The sequence below is a fragment of the Microtus ochrogaster genome, unplaced genomic scaffold (genome assembly GCF_000317375.1).
Source record: "Microtus ochrogaster isolate Prairie Vole_2 unplaced genomic scaffold, MicOch1.0 UNK139, whole genome shotgun sequence".
NCBI lineage: Eukaryota > Metazoa > Chordata > Mammalia > Rodentia > Cricetidae > Microtus > Microtus ochrogaster.
Window position 1 is genome coordinate 308,431 of NW_004949237.1, and position 11,167 is coordinate 319,597.

Sequence of the window (11,167 nt, forward strand, 5' to 3'; positions counted from 1 at the left end):
GCTCCCTTTGGGGAGGGGTCCCTGAGGTTGCTTCTCAGTTTCTGGAGGTCCCATTTTTTAATTGTTGCTCAGTGTCTGTATTACTGGAGTTATAGTTAAGAAGCAGTCTCTTGTGCCCATGAGTTGAAGGGTTCTTTCCATTTTCTCTTTTATGAGGTTCAATGTAGTTGGATTTATTTTGAGGTCTTTGATACATTTGGACTTGAGTTTTATGTTTGGAGATAGATATAAATCTATTTACATTCTTCTACATTCAGCTATGCCAGCCGCATTAGTTGAATTTGTTTTCTTCTTTCCATTGTATAATTTTAGTTTCTTTGTCAAAATTCAGGTGTTCATAGGTGTGTGGATTAATTGCAGAGTCTTTGATTTGGTTCCATTGATTCAGCTATTTTTTTTTTTTTTTGCCAATACCAAGATGTTTTCATTACTGTAGCTCTATAGTAGAGCTTGATGTCAGGGATGGTGATCCCCCCAGAAGTTCTTTTATTATATAGGATTGTTTTGGCTGTTCTGGATTTTTTGTTTTTGCATATGAAGCTTTTCTGAATTATTCCAGATGTCCCTAGCTGTATTCTCCCTCATATCTACAATAAAAACCCCACCCTCAACCATAAAAAGGAATGATAACACTGTGATGTTGGAGTCTACTCTTTGTGTTGTGAGTCACATTAAACTGCCTTGCTCTGTTGATAGGGCAGAACTTAGGTAGGTGGGGAGGACTGGACTGAATGCTGGGAGAAAGAAGGGCTGAGTCAGAGACACACCATGAATCCACCACCAGAGATAGATGTGCTTTGCCAGTAAGCCACTGCCACATGGAAATATTCAGATTACTAGAAATGGGTTAAATTAATATGAGTTAGCTGATAAGAAGCTAGAGCTTATGGTCCTAGCAGTGTTTTTTTTAAATTTATTTATTTATTAAAGATTTCTGTCTCTTCCCCACCACCGCTTCCCATTTCCCTCCCCCTCCCCCAATCAATTCCCCCTCCCTTGTCAGCCCAAAGAGCGATCAGGGTTCCCTGTGTTTTAATGAATATAGTTTCTGTGTGGTTATTTCAGTTCTGGGTGGCTGGGACAAACAAGTCAACTCCTTACTACAAATCGGTGACAACGTGATGGTCTAAAGTAGACAAGATTGCCAGGCAACTATTGGGAGCTCGGGGGTGGGGGTGGGGTGGGGGTAAGAGGAGATGGGGAGAGAAAAGTGAGAAGGGGGATGAAGAGAGCTTGGGGGAATGGGATGGTTGGGATAATGGAAGGATGGATATGGGAGCAGGGAAGTATATATCTTAATTAAGGGAGCCATTTTACGATTGGCAAGAGACTTCACTCTAGAGGGGTTCCCAGGTGTCCATAGAGATGTTCCCAGCTAGTTCCTTGGATAGCTGAGGAGAGGAAGCCTGAAATGGCCCGATCCTAAACCCATACTGATGAATATCTTGCATATCACCAAAGACCCTTCATCTGGCAATGGATGGAGATAGAGACAGAGACCCACATTGGAGCATTGGACTGAGCTCCCAAGGTCCAAATGAGGAACAGAAGGAGGGAGAACATGAGCAAGGAAGTCAGGACTGCGAGGGGTGCGCCCACCCAATGTGATGGTGGAGCTGATCTAATGGGAACTCAACAAGGCCAGCTAGACTGGGACTGATGGAGCATGTGATCAAACTGGAAAATTTTAATAAAATTAAAAAAAACCTGAGAGAGCTCTATTGTAGACACACAAATACAGAGTTTAACACAGCTTCTTGCTGTTTGTGGGTGGTATGCCACAGCTCCTTTAAGAGAGGTATTCCTGATTCAGTCATAGCAAAAGAAAAAGAGTCGTGCAGTTTTAAAATGCAGGCTTTCTGGGCTATGCTGGGGTGCTGGTCACTTACCCTTTGGTCCAGTCTGTGCAGTCACTGTCTGTGTCTCAGGGAGCAGCTGAGGTCTTGGGAATAAGTGGGTTTGGAGGCAGAATGGGACTTGTAGATTAAAGGATCTGATCAGGGGTGGAGGAGCAGCCTTCCTATAGGAGGCTTGCTTCTGACCAGCTAGTGTGGCCATTTTTGCCCAAATGTCACAGAGTAAAACAAATACATTTTCCTATACTGTTATTTATTTTTAATATTTAACAAAGATTGCTTTCAATCTGAGTTCCATGAAGGGCACTGGAGTTTCATGACAATGTATTAACAAACAGGTAACTAAAAAAGCATATATTTGATGACTCAAGATTCTAAGATTTGGAGCTAGAGGTTAAGAACACTGTACTGCAAATGTAGATAATTTGAATTCACTTCCTAGGACCCAAACCAAGCATATTACAGTAACTGTAGTTCACTGCAGGGAATAGATTCACTTGTTTGGCCTTTGAAAGGACTATACACAAAAATGTGCACACACCACCAACATCAATACAACCAACTTTACCATTACCACCACGATCACCACCACTATTACTACTATTGTATTTTAAAATAATTATCCACAATTAAATAACAGGTACTTATTCTATGACCACACCCAGTCATTCACATGTATAATGACAGAAAATAAACATCTCCATATAAGATTCAGTATAGATATAAGATTCTAGTGTTTAGAGTTTATTTCCATGGGAACAGCTCTGGAGGAAATCCAGCCATGTTTTCCTGGAATGCTTTATCAAAGGCCTCAGCTTGTGCTACTGTAATGTGATTCTTCCAGTCCCCAGTTGTGCCTGTAAAATGTGAAGCAGACACATAGATGGGTTAATAATGATCTTTATACCACTCACTTCTTCCTTCACAAGCTCTTACCATCTGTTTGATGAAGAGCATAAATTTAATAAAGTGGAACTACTGGTGAACCCCTAGTGAACCATTCATATGACTTGAAATCATGTAATTCATACTATCTACTTCTGTGGAAATCACGTCCTATCTTCTAGTCTCCAAACTATCAGCTATACAATCTAGTAGCAGCAACACAGGCTCTACATTTTCATATGTCCAGATTATTCCTGCCTCCCACCACACCTGTTTTCATCAAACTAGTCAACTGAACTCTGTTTTTCAGCTCAGTGATCAAGACACACTTTAATTGTTCTTTCTCCTTTTCAGTGCTCAGTTATAGAAGTTTTTCATAATATGCAAACACCTTTAAAATCATTTAAAAATTTTACTTATGTGTGTGTAAGTACACATGAAGACGCAGAGGTTGGAGGCATCAGATTCCCTGGAGGAGAAAATACACACGGTTGTGAGCTGCATGACAGCCATATTGATACTTCCACCAGTTACAGGAAACCCAGCTACTTGTTGGTTAGAACATTCCAGAACTTCTCTTTCCATTCAGCCATGGTGTTTATTGATTGATGATCTTCATTATTTCATTCCATGTGCTTTGTAGCATTTCCCATTTTATCCATACACTGGTTCATATTAATCAGTTCCAGTAGTTGTTTAGTTTTGGAATTAGAAACACAAGGTTGTTCAAAATTTCCCACTGAATTGTGTGCTCCTTCAATATGGAAGACTGATGTCTTCCATAAAATTACATCTTGTCTTTTTGTGTCTTTATTTATGCCACTGTAACTACCTCTTCTTATTTTCCCTCCACTTAGAATGCTGGCGACCCTACCATTTTCTCTGTTTTACTTCATAGCTCTGGCACTTTGATATGCTCCATGAATTTCCTTTTTGTAGATATGCATGAAATATGTATATAATATATTTGAAAAGTAAAATGCTTCTTTTTATTTTTTTTTTTGAGATAGAATTTTTCTGTGTATCAGTCCTAGCTGTCCTGTAACTAGGTTTTGTAGACCAGGCTGGCCTTGAACTCACAGAAATCTGCCTACTTCTGCCTCCTGAGTGCTGGGTTTAAAGGTGTACATCACCACCACCCAGCTTTAAATGTTTCTTAACTTGCTAAAACTCAAAGCATGTCAGACATATATATCATACTGAGTATGAGATTTGAATGCACTCACAAATGAGTGAGGAAGGTCCTGTTGGTATTTCCACTTTTCTAATGAGAAAAAATTAATTCTTGAGATATTACCCAGCATGACAGTGATAGATGTGTATTTGTGGTCAAAATGATTTACAATTAATGTCATATTTTCCCTTATCACTACAGTCTTTATATATCACATTAGTTAATTTAAATTCTCCAGGAGGAAACCCTTCTATCCCCCTGTGACTTCAGAGGAACTCTGAAACACAAGCTGCAACTATACAGACAGGACCAAGAGGTGAGTAACCATCCAACCAGTGGGGAACCCTACTCTCTTGGCCCTACATACCAGGACAAAATCATGGGCCTTTTCCCCACCTGCCTCAGCTTCTCTAGCCAGCCAGCAGAGAAGCTTCTTGCAGGTAGGCTGCTCCAACACCCCCACCCCATCTACTGAACACTGCAAATTGCAAGTTACACTCAGCCCTCACATCCTCCTACCCCCTGGGAACTCAGAGGAACTCTGAAACAGAGGCTGCAACTACACAGAGAGGACCAAGAGAGAGGACCAATAAAGGAACTCTCAAGCACAGTCTGTGAGTGCACAGAATGGATCATGAGAGCAAATGAAGTGAGTAGACCAAGACAGTGGACCAAGAGAGCAGGCCAAGGGAGCTCTCAGTGGCTCCCTGAGACACAGACAGTGACAGTATAGAGCAGACCAAGAACAGTTCCCAAAGACACAGATAGCAAGGATTGGACCAAGAGGTAAAAATGTTGCTGGCACCAATTGGAGGAAGAGATGGGTAGGCAACTAATGCAAGAATTGATTCAACATCCTAAAAAGCAACATGCATGACCAGAACCAGTGGTCATACAACAGGAAGACTTGATCATCCTGACCCAGAAGAAGCAGAAAAAAATGATTTTAAATCTAACTTTATAAAGTTGATGGGGACATTTAAAGAGGAAACAAATTCCCTTAAAGAAATGAAAGAAAAGACAAACAAAAGATTGGAAGAAATCAACAAACCTCTTAAAGAAACCTAAGAAACCCAAGAAAAGACAATCAAACAGGTAAAGAAAATAGTTCAAACAGTTCAAGATTTGAAGACTAAAATAGGGTCAATAAAGAAAACGCGAACATAGGGAATTCTGGAAATAAAATTCTGAGAAAATGAGCAGCAACTACAGAGGCAAGCATAAGCAACAGAATACAAGAGATGGAAGAAAGAACCTTAGGTACTAAAGATACTGTAGAGAAAATAGAATCAACAGTCAAAGAAAACATTAAACCCAACAAATTCTTAACACAAAACATCCAGGAAATCTGGACACCATGAAAAGACCAAACCTAAGAATAATAGGTTTAGAAGAAGAAGATCTCCAATTCAAAGGCACAGAAAATATATTGCAAGCGCAGACTACTGTATCCAGCAAAGTTTTCTTTCATCATCAATGGAGAAAACAAGATATTCTGTGACAAAACAAGATTAAACAATACCTATCTACAAATCCAGTCCTATGGAAAGTACTAGAAGGAAAACTCCAACCCAAGGAAGCTAATGCACCCACAAAAACACAGGCAACAGATAACCTCACACTAGCAAACCCCAAAGAAGGGAAACACACAAATACTAGCACCAAAAAATAGCAAGAATGAACAAATACTGGTCATTGATATCTCTTCATATCAATGGACTCAATTCACCTATAAAAAGACACAGACTAAGAAAATGGATATGAAAGCAGGATTCATCCTTCTGATGCATACAGGAAACATACCTCAAAGACAGATATTACCTCAGAGTACAGGACTGGGAAAAGATATTTTAATCAAATGGACCTAAGAAACAAGTGGATGTAGCTATCCTAATAGCTAATAAAATCACTTTAAACTAAAATCTATCAAAAGAGATGGAAAATGACACTTTATACTCATCACAGAAACAATCCACCAAGATGAAATCTCCATCCCGAACATCTATGCCCCAAATACAAGACCATCCATATATGTAAAAGAAACATTACTAAAGCTTAAATTGTACATCAAACCCTATACACTAATTGTGGGAGACTTCAACACCACACTCTCCTCAATGGACTGGACAACCAGAAATAATTTCAACAGAGAAATAAGAGAACTAAGAATTCCATGACTCAAATGGACTTAACAGACATATACAGAATATTCTACTCAAATACTAAGAATATACCTTCTTTTCAACATCTCCTGGAACCCTTTCTAAAATTGACCACATGCTCTGTAACAAGACAAACTTTAACAGACACAAAAATTTGAAATAACCCCTTGTATCTTATAGGTTCATCGTGACTTAAAGTTAGAATTCAACAACACTAATTACAGAAAGCCTACAAACTCATGGAGATTGAACAGTACTCAATGAACCACCCCTGGGTCAAGGATAAAATAAAGAGAGAAAGTAAAGACTTCCTAGAATTCAATGAAAATGAAGGCACAATGTACCCAAACCTATGGGACACTATGAAAGTAGTGCTAAGAGAAAAGTTCATATCACTAAGTACTTACGTAAAGAAAGTGAAGAAAACTCACACTAGTGACTTAAAAGTACCCCTGAAAGCTCTAGAACAAAAAGAATGAGACTCACCCAGGAGGAACAAATGACAGGAAATAATCAAATTGAGGACTGAAAACAATAAAATAGAAACACAGAAAACTATACAAAAAAATCAACAAAACCAAAAGCTGTTTTTTTTTGAGAAAATCAGTAAGATAGACAGATCTTTATCCCAAATAATCAAAAGGTAGAGAGAGAACATCCAATTTAACAAAATCAGAAATGGAAAGGGGGACATAATGACAGAAAATCCACAGAATCATTGTCATACTACAAAAACCTGTACTCCAGAAAATTTGAAAATGTAAAATAAATGGATTATTTTCTGGATAGGTACCACATACCAAAATTAAATCAAGAACAGATGAACAATTTAAATAGACGTATGTTCTACAAGGAAATAGAAGTAGTAATCAAAAGCTTCCCAACCAAAAAAGCCTAATGGCCAGATGGTTTCAGTGCAGAATTCTATCAGAACTTCAAGGAAGAGCTAATACCTATGATCCTCCATTTATAACACATAATAGAAACAGAAGGAACATTTCCAAACTATTTTTATGAGGCCACAGTCACCCTGATACCAAAATCCCACAAAGTCTTGACACCAACCAAGAAAGAGAATTACCTATCAATCTCACTCATGAGCATTCATGCAGAAATACTCAATAAAACACTGGCAAACCAAATACAAGAACACATCAAAAAATAATCAACTATGACCAAGTAGGCTTCATCCTTGAGATGCAGGAATGGGTCAACATATGAAAATCTATCAAGATAATCCACCATATAAACAAACTGAAAGAATAATATCATATGAACATTTCATTAGATGCTGAAAAGCATTCAAAAAATTTAATACCCTTTTATGATAAAGTTCTTGAAGATATCAGGGATACAAGAAATGTATCTAAACATAATAAAAGCAATATACAGCAAGCCGACAGTTAACATCAAATTAAATGGAGAGAAACTCAAAGAAATTCCACTAAAATCAGAAAAGACAAAGATGTCCACCCTCTCCATATCTATTCAACATAGTTCTTGAAGTTCTGGCTAGAGCAATAAGACAACATAAGGAGATCAAGGGGGTTCAAATTGGAAAGGAAGAAGTCAAACTTTTGTTATTTGCAGATATCATAGTGTACATCAGTGACCCCAAAACTCTACCAAAGAACTCCTACAGCTGATAAATACCTTCAGTGATGTGGCAGGATACATGATCAATGCAAAAAAGTTCATATCCCTTCTATACACAAATAATAAAGAAGCCGAGAAAGAAATCAGAGACACATCACCCTTCACAATAGCCACAAATAACAAAATATCTTGGGATATCACTAACCAAAGAAATGAAAGTCCCGTTTGACAAGAACTTTATGTCTTTGAAGAAAGTAATTGAGGAAGATACCAGAAAATGGAAAAATTTCCCTTGCTCTTGGATAGGAAGGATCAACATAATAAAAATGATAATCCTACAAACACAATATACAGGTTCAGTGCAATTCCCACCAAAATCCTAACACAATTCTTTACAGATGGCAGGCTTTTTCCTATGTTCTAAGGTCACTTTCTCTGATTAGTGTCTACTGAGGACATTAATGATAAACAGCCTACCAACTGTCAAGAAAACATCCACTGTGAAGCAATTAGGCCTAGGACTTCTGAACTTTGTCATAATTCATTTCCTCCCACACGTTTTGATTGTGACACTGTCTTTACAAAAGTCCTGTTACCTTAGCTGTGGCTGAATTATGATGAACATTCTAGTCTCCATTTCTTACATGTCTAAATATGGAATCATAATGACTACAATTATATGTAAAAAGTTACTGCTTGGAGATTAAAACCAGATCCTTTTCACCAAGATGTATGATTGGGTCTTCTAGGTTAAACTGAAAATTAGCTCTCCAGAGGCAAAAAAAGTTACTTTGTCTTATGAGAAGAAAAACAATTAAATATTAGGGAAAATAGGCCTAGCAAATTCCTCCAGGCTAAGGCCTGTCTAACTCTTCACACAGCTTTTCAGAACCTTTTGATTTATGGAATTAAATATCTAATGATAAGTAATGGAATTAATTTTAGAATTAATCTTTGGTCTGCTCATATCCTCTAGATTAAAAAGGGTACTGATGTGATGTAGGAATTGTGAAGAGACATTATGATTATGGCAACTCTTACAAAGGAAAGCATTAAATTGGGGATAGTTTACAGTTCAGAGGTTTGCCCTATTGTTATCATTTGAAGTATGGTCAAATAAAATTAAACTCATAACTCTCTACTTCCTTCATCTATGTCCATGTTTTCACTGGTCCTCATATACTTGACAACTGGTCCAATCCTTCTTGAGCTTAGACCCATCTCAACCATTATTGTCTAAATAGATCTTGGTGAGATTCAAGGTATGATTCATTCTAGAAAAGTAACTCCTCAACTACACAGCTATAAAATCACACCTACAATCTGCTTCCAGAAAGGAGGTGGCACAGACACAGATAGGATAGAAATTTCCAGGAGAGAAAATTCAGAATAAAGAGAGTGACCATGAACCTGTAACAATCCAAATCAAGGTTAGAAAGTAACATCAGATTTTAACACTGGGGAATAATTTGCTTAGTCCTCATGGGGTCTATACTTGGCCTGTAATGGAGCTGCCATCTTCACTTCACTTATTCACCATCTTTTTCAGAACTTAATGGAAGTCATTTTTTTCTCATTGTAATCTCAGATATACATTGTGGAATATTTGTTTAGGATGTGCTGCACTCAGTTATTCTGTGAAATATGTTTAATGATGCAAAGATGTGTTGCATTCTTTTAATCTTGTAAAACTGTTACTTTGCTTGCCAAAACACTTGTTTGGTCTGATAAAGAACTGAATGGTCAATGACTGGGCAGGAGGCTGGAATCCAGAAAGAACAAATAGGAAGAGAAATCTAGGCTCAAAAGCAGAGGAAGGAGCAAGGAGCAAGAAAAGAAGAAGAGGAGGATACCAAAGGACCAGTCACCTAGCCTCACAGTTAGTCCTGGAGTAAGAAGGATAAAAAGATATTTAGAATAAAGAAAGGTAAAGAGTCTAGAGAAAAAAATACAGTTAAAGAGAAATAGGAAAATTTAAGTTAGAAGAACTGGCATTGAAGAAACTCCACGTAGAGTATCCTTTCAATTTGTCAAGGCCAGCCTTTTGGGCAAGAGACTGCTCTTGCTTTGACTGCTGACTGTTTGCTGTACAAACTGGGCTATCAGGACACAGGAAAAATATTGTTGAACATTATCAAGACAAGGTAGGATAGTCTTTTGAGATTCTGGATTCAGAGAAGAGTCTGCTAGATATTCTGCAGGACACAGGGGGAAGCGACTGATGAATTTTGCCAATACAAGATGCAACAGTCCTTCAAATTTTCTGTTTAACTGAAAAGTATGCCAGATATTCTAAGCCTGTGAACCAAAGATAGATGCTCCAACCCTGTAGAGGTACTTTGGGTGACTGTCGAGGGAGCCAGATGTGTCTGCTATTAGGTAATATTACATCCTTCTGGGGTTATAGGTGGATATGAAGATAAAATAGTAATATTTAGTTGTCCTTAGTTATGATAGAAAATAAATTAGATATTATTGGAATCACCAAGATAAGTTAGTAAAGTATTTTCTTTCAACTTGCTAAATACAAATAGTCTCAACATTGTAAATGCAATTCTTGTTTGATAACTGTGGTAATATTTGTTTGTACTATAACAAATAAAACTTGCCTGAGGATCAGATTGTGAAGCAAGCCATCAGTTAGATATAAATGCCAGGGAGTGGTGGCACATACCTTAAATCCTAGCACTTGGGAGGCAGAGACAGACAGAGACTATGTTAGATTTATCCAGTTTCAAAGAATAACAGAGTCACATGGTGGCACATACTTTTAATCCCAGTTCTTCGGAGTCATATGCCTTTAATAACGGCACTAGGGAAGTGGAAACAGGAAATGATAAAACTGAGCAGAGAGGGGAATATTAAAAGGGAGAAGACAGGAGTTCATGGTCTGAGGACTTGTATAGACAGGATACTCCATTCTGCCTGAGGTTTTTGGTAGAGCTAAAAAGATCTCTCTAGTGGCTGGGTACTTTACTTCTCTGATCTTTTAGCATTTACCCTGATAGCTTACTTTGGGTTTTTATTATTAAGACCAATTAGAATTCACACTACAGATATCTATCAGAATTACACTTGACTTCTCATTGGAGTCAATGAAAGCCAGAAGGTCTTGGTCAATCATTATACAGACATTAAGAGACCACAGATGCCAGCCCAGCCTACTATATTCAGCAAAACTTTCAATCATTATAGATGGACAAAACAAGATATTCCATGGCAAAACTAGATTTCACCAATACCTAGCTACAAACCCAGCCCTACACAAAATACTAGAAGGAAAACTTCAATCCAAGGAAGTTGGCTACACCAACAAAAAAAACAGACAATTAATGGTTTCATAGCAGCAAATCTCAAAGAAGGGAGAACACACAAATTAACATCACCAACAATGAAAACTAAATTAACAGGAGGTGAGTGAGGTAACCCAGACCCAAAAAGATGAACAGGGAATGTACTCACTCATAATTGGTTTCTAGCAATAAATAAGGGTC

At 37.8% G+C, this 11,167-nt stretch overlaps 1 protein-coding gene across 1 annotated transcript in view; it reads right to left on the reverse strand.

Annotated features, from left to right (window-relative positions):
* Positions 1–2,092: 2,092 nt before the first annotated feature.
* Positions 2,093–11,167, reverse strand: part of LOC101997929 (bile salt sulfotransferase 2-like) — a 77,275-nt gene continuing 68,200 nt past the window's right edge. The window contains exon 6 of the mRNA XM_005371918.1: positions 2,093–2,713. Within this exon, the coding sequence (XP_005371975.1) occupies positions 2,601–2,713 (113 nt within the window). The 3' untranslated portion in view covers positions 2,093–2,600. The remainder of the gene's footprint in view (positions 2,714–11,167) is intronic.